The sequence below is a fragment of the Coptis chinensis genome, chromosome 7, assembly GCF_015680905.1.
Source record: "Coptis chinensis isolate HL-2020 chromosome 7, ASM1568090v1, whole genome shotgun sequence".
Classification (NCBI taxonomy): Eukaryota; Viridiplantae; Streptophyta; class Magnoliopsida; order Ranunculales; family Ranunculaceae; genus Coptis; species Coptis chinensis.
In genome coordinates, this window is record NC_141462.1 from 84265424 (window position 1) to 84283307 (window position 17884).

A 17884-nucleotide genomic window follows, 5' to 3' on the forward strand; every position below is an offset into this window, starting at 1 on the left:
AAAGACCGAATTAAAATAAATATTTATATCAAATTAAACACCGAATTAAACACTAAATTTATATCAAATTAAACATTCAAATAAAAAAAAACTGTGATGTATTAACCGGCGTATCGAAGGCTCTGCAATCGAGGCTCTGCAACTTCTTCGCCTCTCCTTTGTAGGAAGTCTCATTAAACTTTGAAATTTCAATAGCCATTTCACCAATCTTTTCAATAAAATATGAATAACCCTCAAAAGTATCGCGACGATCGTAAGCCACTTGAGAAGCAACCTTGATAGAATGAGCCACTCTCAAAGGTTCATTTGAGACATTCCCCACCACAAATCCAAAGATCAAACTCCGCTCTATAAGTGTTAGACTTTTGCATCCACCGCGTCAATCTAAAATGGTTTGGAATCTCTTCAATCTCAGAATGCGCATAAAACCTTTAAGATATGACCACAAAGCAAACCCATAAACTGAAAGTACTTGCATTCGCAGCAGCCTCTAAGGTTCCTCTATCGAAACTCACTCTCCAAACTGAATTCTTCAAATGGTCTCTCCATTTCACCATGTAGCTTCCGGTTCCATACCCGCCAATTTGTTCCCCATCAATTTTGTACTCCATCTTTGCCTTTTCTAGTTGCTCTTTAAATTTATTGAATATTGAGATCGTTATAGACCTTCGCGGCATGCATAAGGATGAAAGCATCGTTAGGCACAATCCGGAACTATGCTTTCGGTGCAAGAATCGAATCTCTTTCTTTCCTAGCAAGCAAAGCCAAAGACTTCTCATTACCATGTACAAACCGCATAAAGCGTAGTCGTCCGAATTGACAAACCGGTCATAATGAGCATTCATCGATTCACTTCGACCCGATCGTGTGCATACCAAAGAAAAAGGTGCCACCGAGATAACAAGGAACCCATTTCTCCCGCATTGAATATATCTCTCAAACCAAGGATTTTCGGACAACTCATACTTCTCAATGATTGTACACCATCTTCTCTCAAAATCAACAATCCTATACGAAAAAGAAATAGTGTTCTTCAACTTCGCCACCAATGTCTCAAATTTGGTAAATGACATCTTCTCTTGAATTTCTGCATAATATGCCAAAGACGATGCGATGACGAAGTATTAGGAAACACTTTGGCAATGGCTGCTGTCATCGCTCTATCCTGGTCAGTGATGATTGCAGTTGGCGCACGACCACCCATGGCTGCAAGCCAGGCCTTAAATAGCCATATGAATGTATCTTCTGTCTCATCAAGCAACAATGCGCAACCAAACTGAATCGACTGATAATGATGGTTGACTCCAGTAAAAGGGGCAAAAGGCATGGAATATGCATTGGTACGATATGTGGTATCAAAAGACACAACATCTCCGAAATATTCATACTGGCATCGAGACCTCCCATGAACCCAGAAAAAAGTTCACCGCATCCCATTTTCATCTAAATCAATAAGCGTAATAGAACCGGGATCCTCGGACTCTTCTCGCATAAAATATTGCGGCCGCGGCAGTTGCATCACCTTCTTTAGGCATCTTTCCGGTCAAACCATAATAATGGTTCCAACAATCTTTCCAGGTAAACCCAACTTCCTCTCCATGGAAAACGGATGCCACTTTCCCAACAGATAAACCTGTTATCACTAAATATCTCGGTCAAACTTCTTCCGCCTGGGCATATGTTTGTTAGTTTTCATGCAAATTCTCTTCGATGGGGTCACCAGACCGTGACTATGGTCATTATGAGCAACGCTGACCTCATATATCTCTTCATGCATTCTTTTCTTAATACGAATTCTAGCTTGGCAACCACACCGGATAGTTGATGTATTTCTTGATCGGACTTCATCTCTCTTAGGAGTCTTAACCCCTTCACGTGAGCAAACCAGTAAACAACCACTAACCAAATCCACCTGATTTTGTTGCTTAGAAGTCGTCCGAACACGAGTCTCAAATCCCTCTTGTTGACCATACTCTTTGTAATAAGTCTTTGCCTCGTCAATACTTGTAAAAGTCATTCCTATATAAGGAGCAGCTAATGTTTGCGTGCCTTGAACAGGGGCTTTAGTAGACGAAGACCCAACTACGTCTTCTTCGATATTGATTGATGTCTCTGTCTCCATTTCTATAAATCGAAAAAATTAAAAATATAAATAACTTAAACAAATCAAAAATCCCAATGTACATAAACAAAGGTAAATAACTTAAACATCGAAACTCGACAGAGTTAACCAAATATGCTACTTCATCAACTCGCCGAGTTCAAAACTCGACGAGTTCACCGAATATGCTAGTTCACCGAACTCTGAAGTTCACCGAACTCTGACAGAGTTCAAAACTCTGACAAAGTTCACCGAATATGTTAGTTCACCGAACTCTGACAGAGTTCAAAACTCGACAGAGTTCACGAACTCGACGAGTTTCAAAACTCGAAAAGAATACGGCATGAAGAATACGACGAGTTCACCTAACTCCGAAAGAGTTCAAAACTCGGCGTATCACGGCATGAAGAATACGACAGAGTTCAAAACTCTGACAGAGTTCACCGAATATGCTACTTCACCGAACTCTGATAGAGTTCATCGAACTCGACGAGTTCAAAACTCGACAAAATACGGCATGAAGAATACGGCCAGAGTTCACGAACTCGAAAGAGTTTTGAACTCGACCGTATCATCTGACGAGTTCAAAACTTCGGCAGAGTTCACCGAATATGCTACTTCAACGAACTCCGGCGAGTTCAAAACTCTGACAGAATACGGCATGAAGAATACGACAGAGTTCACCGAACTCTAAAAGAGTTCAAAACTCTGACAGAATACAACATGAAGAATACGACAGAGTTCACCGAACTCTGAAAGAGTTCAAAACTCTGACAGAGTTCAACGAACTCTGACAGAATACGGCATGAAGAATACGACAGAGTTCAAAACTCTGACAGAGTCAAAGTTCACCGAATATGATACTTCATCAACTCCCGACGAGTTCAAAACTCTGACGAATCACGGCATGAAGAATACGACGAGTTCACCGAACTCGAAAGAGTTTTGAACTCGACGTAATCACGACGAGTTCAAAACTCGGCAGAGTTCACCGAATATGCTATTTCAACTAACTCGACAGAGTTCAAAACTCTGAAAGAGTTCAAAACTCTGACAGAATACGGCATGAAGAAGAATACGACAGAGTTCACCGAACTCTGACAGAGTTCAAAACTCTGACAGAATACGGCATGAAGAATACGACAGAGTTCACCGAAATTGTCGCCGTCTTTAAACGAGGGTATTAATCATAACTATAATCATAGCAACCTAAATTAAATCAAAATTCAAGTTTTTATGGTATAATGACAATCCAAGTGTCAATTAAAGCATTATTAATAGGCAAGCACCATAACCAAAAGTGCACTATAGTTGAAGTGCCAAATGATACCTGTCAGAGAAGAAGAAACCAAATGAAGAAACCTAATTGCCAAATGATGAGAAGAAGAAGCCGAGAGAGCCGTAGAGAGAGAGAACTTGAATTTCGGTTTTTTTTTTGTTAGATCGGTCTCTTTTTTTGGTGAAGATCGGTTTTTTTTTTTTTTAGAGAATATGATGAGGAAAATACATATTTACCCTCATTGAGATCTTCAGATCTAGAGGTCGGATCCGACGGCTCAAGAGGAGAGTGAGATAAGGGTGGCACTCTAAGAGTGGCACCCTGCATAAAACCAGATATATATATATATATATATATATATATATATATATATATATATATATATCAGCCCGGCTCCTAAAAGGACCTTAAATAAGTACCAAATCTAAAACACCCACAACTTCACCTACAAAATGATTTAAACCCTAATCTTTTGTGCATATGATCTGCTAACTATAAAGAACATCTCTACAAAAATTCAACTCGTTTGACAATTTTTAACACTGGCAAAAGATGAATGCAAAAACTAGACATTTCTAGACCTTTATATATATATTCAAAAGTGGAAAACAATTTTATCTAAGTTAAAAGATATCAAACGAGTTGACTTTTTGTAGAGATATTCTTTATGGTTAGTAGATCATATGCACAAAAGATTATGGTTTAAATCATTTTGTACTTATTTAAAGTCCTTTTAGGAGCCGAGCTGATATATATATAACCACCACTATGTGAGGCGTGTAGGTAGATTTTTTCTCTACCCACCATTCTATTTATACTAGTGTACACATCATACACTATATCGCTAAAACTAACAGTATAGATATATAGGTAGGTATATTAATGATGATAGCATTGGTGGATTAGCATTTTGAAGCACCATTGGATTACAATTTCTGTTATATTTGGTATTTGGTGGGATGGCGCACCAGTGGACTTAGCCTTACATATCAAAGAGGCTTCAAAACCACTAGCGATTTTCAGCCTTAAAAGTAACTATCTTTTCCCCGGGTAAATCTTTCATCGTCCTCTAAGCAAAAAAATGGACAAAAGAAAACGGTTGATCATCTCATACAACAAAATGAGATGTTTGAAGAACTACTTAATTCAGTTTCATCTAAGAGAATATTGCAGCTGATCAGTTTCTATCTCTCCATCTTCAAGCATAAAAGTTCAGGAATCTAGAGAGAGCTTTTCAAGCTCACTGACCCCATGACTAGAAGCTTTCTTCATTTCCAGTGCTCTTTTGTAAGGGGGGGCAATGGGGGGCTGCACAGGATCCAAACTCTGGTAAGTGCCGTCAGCAACTTTGGGGAGTGGGTATGAACGATCTGAATCAAAACCACTGAGGTCTCCACATGCTAAAAATGGTATATATACCTTGTTTGGTCCTTCTAGCCATCCGCTACTGCAATCTGGCATGCAAAAATTCAATGAGTGTACTTAAATCCAATCAAAATATTTTTTTTAAAAAAAAACAACAAAATCCAATCAAGAAGAAAAGCAATAGGAAGAGATGACACACAACACAACAAAACGGAAAACAACAGAAATTATAACAAACAAACACAACAAACGAGCTCTCCCCCTCTCTCATCCGTCCGCCCATACGTATCCCATTTTAATACAAAACAATCAAAACAGATATCCTTGCGCACTTTCATCCAAAGGTAATGGACACGACTATCTCCTCCATAAGAGAGACCCTTGAGGTTTATTTACCAAGTCAAGTAAAAATATTGGTGCCACTTGCATAATTTAATCTCTCAATTGTAAACACTAAAATACTGGCGCCACTCGCCAGTTCCATTGAATCCATATAAGCACAATGATATATTATGGAGTAGTACCGGAGCTCCTTCCACGCTTTCATCCAGTCAAAAGAGACCATTTATCAACATGAGCATCTCCTCCAAAGACAGACCATAGAGGGTCTATTTACCAAGCCAATCATAATAACTACTTAACAGTGCTACATCAATACTTGATCCAATAATCTGCGCACTCTGAATGGGTACGGAAATAAAAGAATGATAAATTATAGCGCAATTCATGAGCTCCTTCCACAATTCCGTCCGAAGGAAAAACGAGAACCTTGATACTACTTACCAAGTCAATCATATATACTACTTACTGGTCCACTTACATACTTAATCCAATCTCCTCAGTTCCACTTCATCCAAAAAAGAACAATGATAACTAATAGAATAATCCATGAGATCCTTCCGCACTTTGTCCAAAGGCAAATAAGACCCTTGATCGGTATGAGCATCATCTCCAAAAAAGATATCTGTGAGGTCTATTTACCAAGTCAATCACAGAGAATACTTGATGGTGCTACGTCCAAACTTAACCCAATCATCTCCACCAAAAACATAACCCTTGATGACTATTAACCAAGTCAACCATATACCACTACTGGTGCCAATTACCAAATCCCATCTCCCCAGTTCCATTGGGTCCAGAAAAGCTAAACGGCAAATTACAGAGTAATCCATGAGCTCCTTCCACAATTTTGTCCAAAGCCATATCAGACCCTTGATCGACATGGCCATCTCCTCCAAAAACAAAACCTTTAGGACTATTTACCAAGTCAACCATATACTACTTCTGGTGCCAATTACCAAATCCAATCTCACCAGTTTCATTGGGTCCACAAAAGAACAACAATAAACTATGGAGTAATCATAATTTGAATACATATCATATCAGGAAAGAACTTGGTAAACTATGAATAAACTGAATACAATAAACTATAAAAAAACTGAGGGCAAGCAAAGTGCTAAGTATGAATACATATCAGGAAAGAACCTGCAGTCGATTTGGATTCGAGGGGGATAAAATGATAAAGATAAACGAACAGTTGAGCAGGTTCCTACCAAAGAGTGAGATTCTGAACATAGACTCTAAGCCACTAACTAAACATATATCAATAAAAAGGGATATCAATGCTTCAAAAGCGCACCAAAGCGTACACCTCGAGGCGCACCTGAAGCCTCATAGAAGTAAAGCACACCGACGATGTAGCCTCTATGCTAGTTGAAGAGTCTTACGACTTACACTAATTAGGCATACGCCTCGAGGCTAAAGCCTCAATGAAGCCCTTTTTTCAGCTCTTTCTAAATACAAAATTTTTAATTTTCTTTTAACAAATCTATCCTTATAAATTTAGAAATCACATATATGTCCCAATCTATAAATAGCCTATGTTTATACTATTCTTGTTACTGTCAACTTTTGGTTAGGAATTAGAATGGGAAACTTTTGTTGCTTGCTAAGATGTGTCTTGCCTATTTGTATATAGCACTGCTATTATTGCCAAGTAATTAGTATTTTTGGTTTTGTGATATACTAATATTACTTGTTGAGTATCTAAGACCTCAGAAATATTTATTGTTTCTAACAAGGCTATGCCTCTTCCTGTGTTCAAGCTTTCTTCTATGCAACTCGACAGTTCACAAGACTCAGTAACTTTATGCTTGTCTAAGTAAATTTCTTCATATGACATCACCTAAATATTATTTCTTCGAGGCTCAAAGGCTCAAAGGCTCAAAGGCGTTTTTTAAACACTGAGTGAAATACAGTCTAAATTGTAAATTAAGATGAGACATTACCTAAGTCATCCACTCCAGTGGGGCTGCCAACTTTTTCCAGAAGGCGATGTAAATCTTCTGGATTAAATCCTTCAGGAGGGGAATAATTTTCACAAACAGCAAAGGCCTCTGCACCAAATAGAAAACAATACCAATGAGGACAATATTACTAACCAGACATAAAGCTATTATAATTTTTTTGACTACGACTGTTGACCCTTTATTATTCAACAGCTCTACTTAGTCTTGAGTATTTAATATCAATATTATTTTCATTTTTCATTTATTATTTTTATTTTTTTGTTTCTAGACTCTTAATTCTCCCAGTAATATCTATCTCTGAGAAGACTGAAAGTCTGAAACCACTATTTCTTGAACATTGAAGCCAAAAGAGTTGGAGTCACGATGCATATTAGCATGAGAAGGAAACTAAAACAAGAAATAATCACCTATGCTTGAATTGCGACTGCTTTTTGGTTTTGCAAATGTAACTACCGAGAAAAATAGTTTGAGCTGCAAAGACAAAACACGAAAGAAATTGACGAGTCAGAAACTTTCTGAGAGGAAACAGCACAAATAAATTATGTATCTTTTTAGAGCACATTTCATATGATGTTAGTTGCCGGCGTATAACGCGTTGCTATGTTATGTTACTGCAACCCTCTTCCAAGAAATTACTGTACTACAATTCAAGACTTGTGAACAAAATTAAACCAAACAAAGATGACCAGATAAGATTTGCATAGAGGTAGAAGTACAGAGAACATCAAAGTGATGATATAACTTAGATACATTTAAGGAAATTAGATAGTCTCAGTCTCTCGATCAAAACTATTGAAAGTCTGAAGTATCTATATGAAGCACTGATGACGCGAAAGGAGGAACTACAGATTTAAGGACCTTGGGTTGGACTGGTCCAATGTTGTACAGGGATTATGATATGTGTCGGCGGTTGTTGAGAGAATGAGAGGAGGTTGCTCTTTTGGGTTTTTGTTTTCTCCTTTTTTATTCCTGTTGTTAGTGAGGACCTTACTCACTCGTTGTATCTGTTTGTGCTATGCACTTTTCTTTCCATTAATAAAAACTACTTATCAAAAAGAAAAAGAAAAAAACACTGATAACACTAAGTGATCAACGTTCATGAGAATTACTAACTGGGTCAAGGCTTTATTTCTAAATGAAATGAAGAAAATTACTACTCACCTGGCAATAAAGTAGACTTGTATCTTTCCCACGGAATATCTTCGCAATAAACTTCCCACCCACTCTAAGTATATGACTAACAATGGTTAAACCCTGCATACACATTAGATCTCCAATATATTAGTTTCTAGAGGGATTAATACAAACCTCCTCACAATTAACACCCCATATAACACATTCAAGATTCAACCAAGGAGTGAAAATAAAAAAAACTTGATCACAAACATTTTCTATGAAGTTACCAATTGAGAGAATTTGTAAATGTTCAATTACGGCAAGTAAGCTGGGATTTCCACATGGGCTTCAATATTTAACATCAATAAATCATGAACTAGGAGCTCCTTAATGAATGGTTGTGGAGAATCTGGGAAGATCCACAGTCTCTCCACATAGAAGTCATTGAGGCTAGATTTGACAGAAAAGGTTTAGGTTGAGAAAGCTTTGTGTTTGAAACCTGAAGGTTGCATTAAATGCTTCGGAGATGGAGTGGCTAACATATTGGAAAGGGCAGCTGTTGTGTTAATCCAATATCAGACTGGGAGATTTTGGTAAGGCTGGTTTTCCATCAAGTCCTAGAACTCTTTCCAGCATCTTATTTGAAAAAAAAATCACAAGTACTCTTGAGTCTTGATGTCCATGATGTCTTTTGGGAATCTAAAGGTGCATTTGCAATTAAGTTGCTTTCCTCGAAATCTATAGAATTTATATCTCAATTTTAGCTTGGTAATATCAACAGAAAATTCACTTTAGATGCTTCTGCTGCTTTTTAATACTCCAATTCTTCGGGTATACACCTAGTCAAGTAGATAACATGGTATAGAAGCTATAGAGTAAAGTACTTCACAATTAGACAATATGAAATGCCACACAGAAGGGAGTGCTCTTCTTTTGGTGTTCTAGCATCGAGCCATTAATTGCATCCTCACTATTGATATCTGTGAAGATTATAGATCATTGGTCATTAGTCCGCTTTATCTTTCTTCTAAGATGCTCCACATCATGCATTCTTTCGGTGTTAAGAGTTGCTAGCAAAAAGCCAACTCGAGGTAGATGAATATAGTAAGGTGGTCCAATTTTGCATTACTGCCAGCTATTGACTGGAGCACAACACAGGAACTTCCATGCATTGTGTGGATGTTCTCTGACATTACTTTGTAAGAAAATTCGAATACGAGGTCTAAACTTCTATAATGGCACAGTTTTCTACTCAAAGACTCTAGCATCGTACAGCTTGGAGCACAAAATGCGATTCATAGCCTAACACCAGCTAATACATAACTAGAATATCAACAATGAAAGGACTATTGATTGATTTAGGAACCTTATCATAATGCAACTATGCAAGACTCCTATGGAGGAAATGACTATAAGTTCTAACTTAGCTTGTAACTGCTGAGATAATAAACAATTCACATTTACTACCTATGAGCACAGCTATTGCTACACAGAAGAATCAAGAGCCTGCAATTTAATATTGTTTCAATAAGAGTATATAAGTTTCCAACTTCCAAGGGGTAACATCTTAAAAGCAATGCAAGTTTTCATCATTCAAAAGGTTCTTCACGAAATTATCTGTCTACGAATCAGTACGATCAAAGTCTTCAGGCAATCCTACGGTTCCTACCTAACATTTTTCGGGACATGTCAGTTTTCTGAAGTACACAATAAAAACTGATATCATCATCGACAACTACTATAAAAGCATCAAAATAAAAAATCTTGTACTCACTGCTAGTATAAGTTGCGACTGAACAAATTCGTCCATATCATGAAGTCCGGTAACTGCAATCATCACGGTGATGAAGTAAACTCGTAAGTCGTGATTGTTGCTTTACTTCTTATGATACATATCATTCATCTCAACAATAAAACATAATAGCAAAGGAGAACCACTGTTCATAAAGAGTAAATTCCTTGTGATTTTTTTTCTCTGATAAATGAACTCATTATGTTTTAGGAGATAAAATTATAAATATATTCTTCTAACCATCTGGAGCACCATCGCAGACCACCAGATCAGCTTTGCATCCATCAAAATGCTTAATGACCTGACAAGAAATCCAGAAGATATAAATTAAGCAACTAATTAAAAACTATAACTATGTATCCAATAAAAACTCGCAAGTATCAGTTTTGTTATTACTAAATTAAGATTACGGCCACCATAACCAAATCCATAACCTCAGTGAAATTGTATTTACATTAGAAGAAAATGTATATATGAAATACTGAATATATATATGAAAAAGAGGAGTTTGAAGAAAAAGAAGTTTGAAAATCTGAAGAAGTTTGAAGAAAAATAGGATACGGCCTAATTAGGTTTGGCCTTTTATCACTTCAATATATATATATGAAAACCTGGGTTTACAACAATAGCAATTGCCCTAGTCCGCCTCTTGGGAGATGTCCTCCTAGAACTCTAACAACCTCCATACATCATTAAACAGGATGCTAAGGAATGGAATTCAGGAGTTACTTTCAGAAAAAGTATCATCCAAGAATTATAACATGAGGTTTTGAATTGAAAAGGCATAAGAAACTTATGCACCATTAAGTTTTACCACTTCTGCAGTTCGAGCATTTGTGATGTCACCTTGCACTTGAATAACACCTTCGATTGGAGCCATGGGCTGCAAATCAATAGCAACAATAAGAGGAAGATCTTCATCCCTGTAAAAACATAGACTGGTTAAAAACTCATGGCGCTGACATGAATGGAAAAATGACATTTGCACATGTGACACAATATTTATCATAATCATCCAACCATTGAAAATTTGAAACAAATCCAAGTACTTAAGATATACAATTTGAGATTTTGAGCTAGGAGAATATTCTATTGCTTTATGCTCAGCTGTGTCTTTTCTAAGGCAGTCCTATGTCTTACTTTACACTGCAACATTGATAAACATATATGGCTTTAAAGTGGCTCAAGGTCATGTTTGACCAACTAAAAGCTTAATGAGTTTCACATCAGCTTAACTCGTTTTTGCTAACAGAAGTGGTGTATGTGTTGATATTCAAAATAGGAATTGCAGCTCAATCATAGATTCGTAGGCCAGGCCATAGCACACAAAGAGGGTTATAAGCTCCTCTCCTCATCTACTCCAAAAGATAGCTTATATTAGACATATCTTCACACAGAAACTATAACAGTAGACCATCCGATGGAAGTACAATAAGTTGTCACTATTGGTCTGTAGTAATAAGCTGCCCCTGTTTTACCATGTTATCCATGTGAGGGCACATGATCCACTCATGAAAGTGAAAAATGAAGAAAACACACAACTCTCTCTTAACCCAATTCGTACTGAATATATCTCTAAGAGCCCACAAATTATTCTCCACACTTCATCATCTCCTTCCAAGAGTTCCATCCACTTCTTCTTACCCCTTCTCCCAACGTAGAAGATATGTCGCACTAAACCATTTCTCCTTTTACGGCATTCACCCACTTGCTCTATCACTGTTCATATGATAAAGGAAAACTCTTAAATTGGCACTTGGATAATCGCATCAGTTATTTTTTGTCCCAACATCGTATAGATGGGACTCCTCATTAGTTATTTGAGAGTAGAAGCCACCATTTTAAAAAGACTTTCTAGAATGATGTTTTTTATCATTGTAAAAGTAAATTCAAAGCTTGTCAGAATGAAGAGATTGTATCATTGTATCCAAACGGGCAGTTATATCTGCATCAGACTCAAAATTCGAGTTTCATTACTTAAACACAATAACAAAAATGACAGAAATTCGCCAGCAAACTGCACTTGGTTGAATTTGAAGAATTAAAGTTAATTCCTACCACGACATGCACATACAAGCTACACAATATTTACGCAAATATCTATATATCTAAGTTACATTGACACGGACACGTGTGTCCATATCCGACACGGATACGGAGTGTCTGACATGGCGAAATATTAAAAACTAAGGTATATCACACACAATATGTGTCCGTGTACGGACACATGGATACGTGTATCCGACACAGATTATTTTTGAAATATGGTGTGTCCATGTAACATAGCTATGTATTAATTGTCGTGTGTCAAAGAGGATTTAGCACATCAATATAAGCAGAAACGTAATAACAAAATTGGGCTCAACCTTTGCTCCGGTGAAAGCTTGGCTGGGAGATATATCTTTCTGCTCAGCACCTATATACATAATACAAAAAAAAAATCACTGACCAAGATGACAGAATCACATAACAACTTGCTTAAAATTGTAAATACCTGACTCCAACTTCCAGGTGCTGCACAGAGATCAACTACATGCTTCACTCCTTGAAAGATATTAAATTCCTCATCAATCTGAAGCAACTTGAATGCACTTCGAGCACGCCAACCTTCTTCCTTTGCTTTTCGATAATATATGTCCTGTAATTTTTTTTTTAAACAAACAAAAATAAGTATAATGAAATTAATATATAGAGTAAAAAGGAAAAATAAATACCCTCTTATCTCTTGACGCTTTCCCCATGTCTTAAAAACCCTGTGTGTTGTGTAAAACAATTAATTGACACATTATTTATTCATGCAAATTTATAAGAATGGGACATCACACAGTCGTCAAAGTGTTCAAAAGAGTATTATTATTTTTAAATTTGCAGAAAATAGAAAGCTGCTTGTTGTACCTGTGCGAAGTTGCAATTTTCAACACTGGCCTCGTCCTGATTTTCTTATTTTAGAAAACCGGCAACTAGTCCGATATGTCGCTATGAGATACAATCTAGATTCTAGAGAGAGGGTCCAAAATCTCGCCAACTTATATTCCGACATTTGACATCGCTGTATATGTATTGGAATGCATGCGGCCAGACAGAATGTTAAATTCTATGTTAGTGGTGATGCTAAGAGAGTTGTAACATTGATATATTAGAGAAACCAATAATAAGAACAGAGAAGACTAGAGATTGATTTGGGTTGGAGTATAGAGTCTAAGAGAGAGTCTGTTCTCTATCCAGAATTACATACTTATACTAACATAAAATATGATAATAACAACTACTAGATATGTATGTCCACACTTATAGAAACATGGGACTTTCCATATATATTTTTTTTTTCGATAATAACTCATATATATATAGAATTAAAGCATTACAGGAGTGATCTTGTTTGTTAGGATACAAAATGGTAGCTTCTCCCGTTGTTGCAGGTGGGAGGCCCATTGTGCTAACTGATGAGCCTCACCATTAGACTCCCTATTTATCCACCGAAATTCTGAACTCAAAAAGCGAACTTGATGAATTACATAGTCTCTCAAGCTCTCATACATCCATGAGCACGACTGGTTATTAAGTGCCATAATAACCTCTGAACAGTCCCCCTCTATATACACTTCCTTCCATCCAAAAGCAAGGGCCAGTCCTATGGCCACCTCAAATTTAAGACTATCTCTTCTTTTCCTCGCGATCTGGCTTTGAATTTCCTAGTGCCTGCCCCTATCACTTTGCCTTCCGAATCCCAAGCTATTGTCCCAGCTGCTGCCTCTCCTGAACAAGCCTAAAACGCAGCATCAAATCTTAAGATAACACAATCATTAGGAATCACCGGGAACATTGCATCTAAATCATAGTTAACTCTATCTAAAATAATCTCAGGAGGTTTAGAGATCTCATTCTGTTTTTTGTTCTCTTCAAAGCTATTGGTGCAGTTGTAGGCCTCCATCTCACTTCTTCTAATGGTTCTTTCCCTGTTTGGGACCCTTTGTTCAAACTTGGCTTCATTTCTTGTTTTCCAGATGTTATTAAGCAGATAACAAGCCTGGACTCCTGCTTGAGATATGTGCTGGCTTTTTCTATTACACCAACTAAGAAACTTAGTGATCCATACTTTGGCATTGTTGCTGCCTTTGTCTTCCATTCTCAGACCTAAGCCTGAGGTGAACCACAGCAGTCTGGACCACTCACAATCAAAAAACAGATGACTATCTGTTTCCATACTCTTGTAGCACAAAGGACAGGAGAACTCCCCCACCATATGTCTAGCCTCCAGCCTATCCCCTATTGGCAAAGCATCCATATATACTTTCCATAGGAACAGCTGGAGGTTAGCCGGGAGTCTAGCTTTCCATATGTGCTTCACAGTATGAGTATTAAGATTAGAGCTCTGCCCTATATTCTTCTCCATTGAGATGTGTTTATAAGCAGATTTCACAGTGAGTTTTCCTGACTTCTCCTCACTCCAAACCATCTTATCCTTCCCTTGCCCCAAAGGTCTGATTAGAACTTCCTTGATCCTTGCAACTAAGAAAGGAGGAAAGAAGGCAGTGAGCTTTGTTTCATCCCATCCAGACTTGTCCTCCTGAAACAGGTCTGCCACATGGAGGTCTTCCAGTCTGGGATCTTCCACCCCTAGCTCTCTCAGAGTCTTGGGTTTTCCATTGCATAGCACCCAAGGGTCATCCAGAACAGAGGTGGAAGTCCCACTATGGATCCCCCATATCAAGCCCCCATTAATCAGATTAAAAGTTTTGTGTATGCCTTTCCAAAAATAGGAAGCATACCCAGGTGGCTTCCAAACTTCCCCAATCCAATTCTTTCCATATATACTTGCAAGAGTCTTTGTCCATATTGAATCCAAGTCAGTAGCTGCTTTCCAAGGAAGCTTGGCTAGCATGGCTACATTGATGTCTCTCATCTTTCTAAAACCCAAACCCCCTGCAGATTTAGGTTTGCATAGTTTGTCCCACCCCATGGTGTGGACACTTTTCGAATTTTCAGTGCCATGCCAAAAGAACTCTCTACATGCTTTGTCTATCTTGTCACAGGTGGACTTAGGAAGCATATAAGTTGACATATTATAAAGAGGAGTGGCTTGTACCACAGACTGGATTAGGGTAGCTCTTCCAGCCTGGGATAGCACCTTAGCCTTCCAGCCTTTAATCTTATTGTGGATCTTATCCACTAAAAAGTCGAAGTCCACTGCCTTCCTTTGAGACAACATAATAGGGATCCCTAAGTACTTATCTTTTGGATAAAAAAGCCTCATTTTCCATAACTTTTTTAGCTTTATTTTGTTTCTAAACTTCAGGTCCCTACTAAAGAAAATGCTTGACTTATCATAATTAATCAATTGCCCAGAAGCATCACAGTATTCCTTCAGTATGTCCTTGAGGTGCCCCCCATCCTCAAGATTACCTCTTGTGAACAGGATAAGGTCATCAGCATAGAGAAGATGGGATATAGGAGGAGAAGCTCTCCTAATTTTAATCCCATGGATATGTCCCTCCTCTTCAGCTTTGGCAATCATCCTTGAAAGAGCCTCAGACAGGATGATAAAAAGATAGGGGGATAGAGGATCCCCTTGCCTCAGGCCTCTTTCAGGGATGATCTTATCAAGAGGCTTCCCATTCAAAAGGACTTGAAAAGAAACAGTAGAAATACATTGCTTAATCAAGCTTCTCCACCTTTGGCTAAAGCCCAACTTCTCAAAAATGTTATCCAACAGAGACCATTCTACCCTATCATAGGCCTTAGCCATATCCAGTTTTAAAGCAACCCACCCATTCTTCTTATCTTTCATGTTCTTCATGTGATGGAAGAGCTCACAAGCCAACCCAGTATTATCCCCTATATTTCTTCCTTTTATGAAAGCCCCTTGAAAGGGGGAAACTATCTTGTTTAGGTGTCTCTTTAATCTATTGGCTAACAACTTAGAGATAACTTTATAACACAAGTTACAAAGACTTATAGGTCTAAAATTGGCCACAGTCTCCGGATTATTAATTTTAGGAATAAGAGCAATATAAGTTTCATTAAAGATAGGGTTAAGCTCCCCCTTGGTAAAGAAGTCTTGAACAAAAGCAACAATACTGCTGCCCACAATATCCCAAGTGTTTTGATAAAAACACCCTTGGAACCCATCAGGTCCAGGAGGCTTTAGGCTGCCCATCTTCTTTACTGTTCTCCAAATATCCTCATAAGAAGGGATGCCAGTAAGACTCTCATTTTCCTTGTCTGTGATACAGGGTTTGAAAAGATTTAGGATATTCTCATTTCTTTGGGGATGATCAGAGTGGAAGAGATCTCTAAAGTAGGAGTTAATATTCTCCCCTACTTCAGTTCTCCCGACACTCCATCCTCCCCCTTGCCTCCGTATCTTATCTATGCTATTTTTCCTTCTTCTGAAAATGGTTGAAAGATGGAAAAACTTAGTATTCTTTCCCCCCTCTTTCAACCAGTGAATAGTGGATTTCTGTTTCCAGAAACTTTCCTCCTTTACCAACCACTCAAACAACTCAGTTTTTAAACCTTTTGCTGTTTCATAATTGGATAAGGAGAAAGGTTTCTTCAACACATCTTCCAGCTTTTTATTGACTTTTTTAATATTGGTAAAGATATTTCCAAATACTTTCTTGTTCCAAATGGAGAGATGTTGTTTTGTTATCTTGTGTTTAAGAATGACATTAATATCCGGCAAATCATGAGAAATAGAACTCCAAGCAGTAGAAATAACAGGCATGCAAGTATTATCAGTGAACCACATGTTATAAAATCTAAAAGGTTTTTCCTGGTCTCCTCTACTCTCCTCTGTGTCATTTAGATTTATCATGGTGGCCAGGTGGTCTGAACTAGCATTAACCACATTGTATACATGCATGTTAGGAAAAAGAAAAACCCAAGCATCAGTAGCCATAGCTCTATCAAGTCTTTCAATTATGTGACTTTGAGGGGCTCTATTGTTGCTCCAAGTATACTTGGGGCCCCTAAACCCTAGGTCTATCAAGCCAAGTTCATTTATCAAACCATTGAATTCCTCCATACTCCTGTCAAAAATACTTTTTCCCCCAATTTTTTCATTAAGAGAAGTAATGGCATTGAAGTCCCCAAACATGCACCAAGGCCCAGGGATCAGGGCAGCTACCTCCCTGAGCTCCGACCAGACTTTATGTCTATTACAAGCTAAGGGTGCCCCATACACAAAAGAAAAAAACCAGGGTTCATTGCAGAAATAATTATTTAACTTACCTGTCACCTGATTCCTAGTAGCCCCCAAGATAGTCAGGTCTACTCCTTCCTTCCATAGAACAGCAAGGCCCCCACTACGACCCTCAGCTGGAACACAGTAGCAACTTCTGTACTTAATCATCCTACTTATCCTTTGCATCTTTTCTAAACCTACCTTTGTTTCAGACAGACATATAATATCAGGATCAAATCTACCTATTAAGTCCTTTAGATTCTGAATTGCCGTGGAGGAGCTTATTCCCCGGCAATTCCAAGCTTGTATCATATCTCCGCCGAGGCGGTTTGTTGGGGACGCCTACCGCGCAACCCCGAGGAGACATCAGACCCCCACTGCTTCCACTACCACTAGACTGACTCTTACCCTTATCAGATACCTCTTTCTCTTTGCTAACCTTACCTGAACATTCCCCCTTATACTGTGTCTGCTCTATACCAGGTCCCTTTTTGATCACCCAGGAATCATCCACAGCTATTGGCTTTGGTTGTGGGAACCTGATCTGCGTGATGCTATCCTCAGAATCATACTCCCCTCCTTCCACACTACCTTGAGCAAGTTCCATAGGCATGTTCCCAACAGACACTTCTTCTTGTCCCCCATTATTCTGAGCAACCAAATTTGCTCCATCCACTTGAGAGTTATAGTCTTCCCCCCATTCTGTAAAAGCATCAGAGGGAATTTGATCCTCAGG

The 17884-nt window shown here is 38.1% G+C and overlaps 2 protein-coding genes across 2 annotated transcripts; both read right to left on the reverse strand.

Annotated features, from left to right (window-relative positions):
• Positions 1-4282: 4282 nt before the first annotated feature.
• LOC147489482 (S-adenosyl-L-methionine-dependent methyltransferases superfamily protein) lies at positions 4283-13167 on the reverse strand. Its single transcript, XM_086571832.1, has 11 exons — positions 12858-13167; positions 12677-12715; positions 12457-12600; positions 12329-12378; positions 10777-10885; positions 10203-10263; positions 9945-9997; positions 8216-8308; positions 7462-7525; positions 7034-7141; positions 4283-4834 (listed from the first exon to the last, which is right to left on the reverse strand). Exons 2-11 carry the CDS (start codon positions 12701-12703, stop codon positions 4593-4595), a joined length of 951 nt encoding a protein of 316 aa, XP_086427958.1. The 5' UTR covers positions 12704-12715; positions 12858-13167; the 3' UTR covers positions 4283-4592.
• A 561-nt stretch (positions 13168-13728) lies between these two features.
• On the reverse strand, positions 13729-17334 carry LOC147489483 (uncharacterized). The gene has a single exon (XM_086574654.1). It carries the CDS (start codon positions 17332-17334, stop codon positions 13729-13731), a length of 3606 nt encoding a protein of 1201 aa, XP_086430780.1.
• Positions 17335-17884: the final 550 nt, after the last annotated feature.

Coding starts and splice junctions, on each gene's coding strand:
- LOC147489482 (XM_086571832.1), bottom strand. CDS start 12,703: ATGGGGAAAGCGTCAAGAGATAAGAGG. Junction 10,886..12,328: donor AAGCTTTCACCGGAGCAAAG/GTTGAGCCCAAT, acceptor ATGTTTTTACAG/GGATGAAGATCTTCCTCTTA. Junction 4,835..7,033: donor CACTGGAGTGGATGACTTAG/GTAATGTCTCAT, acceptor TTTGCATGCCAG/ATTGCAGTAGCGGATGGCTA.
- LOC147489483 (XM_086574654.1), bottom strand. CDS start 17,334: ATGCAAAGGATAAGTAGGATGATTAAGTACAGAAGTTGCTACTGTGTT.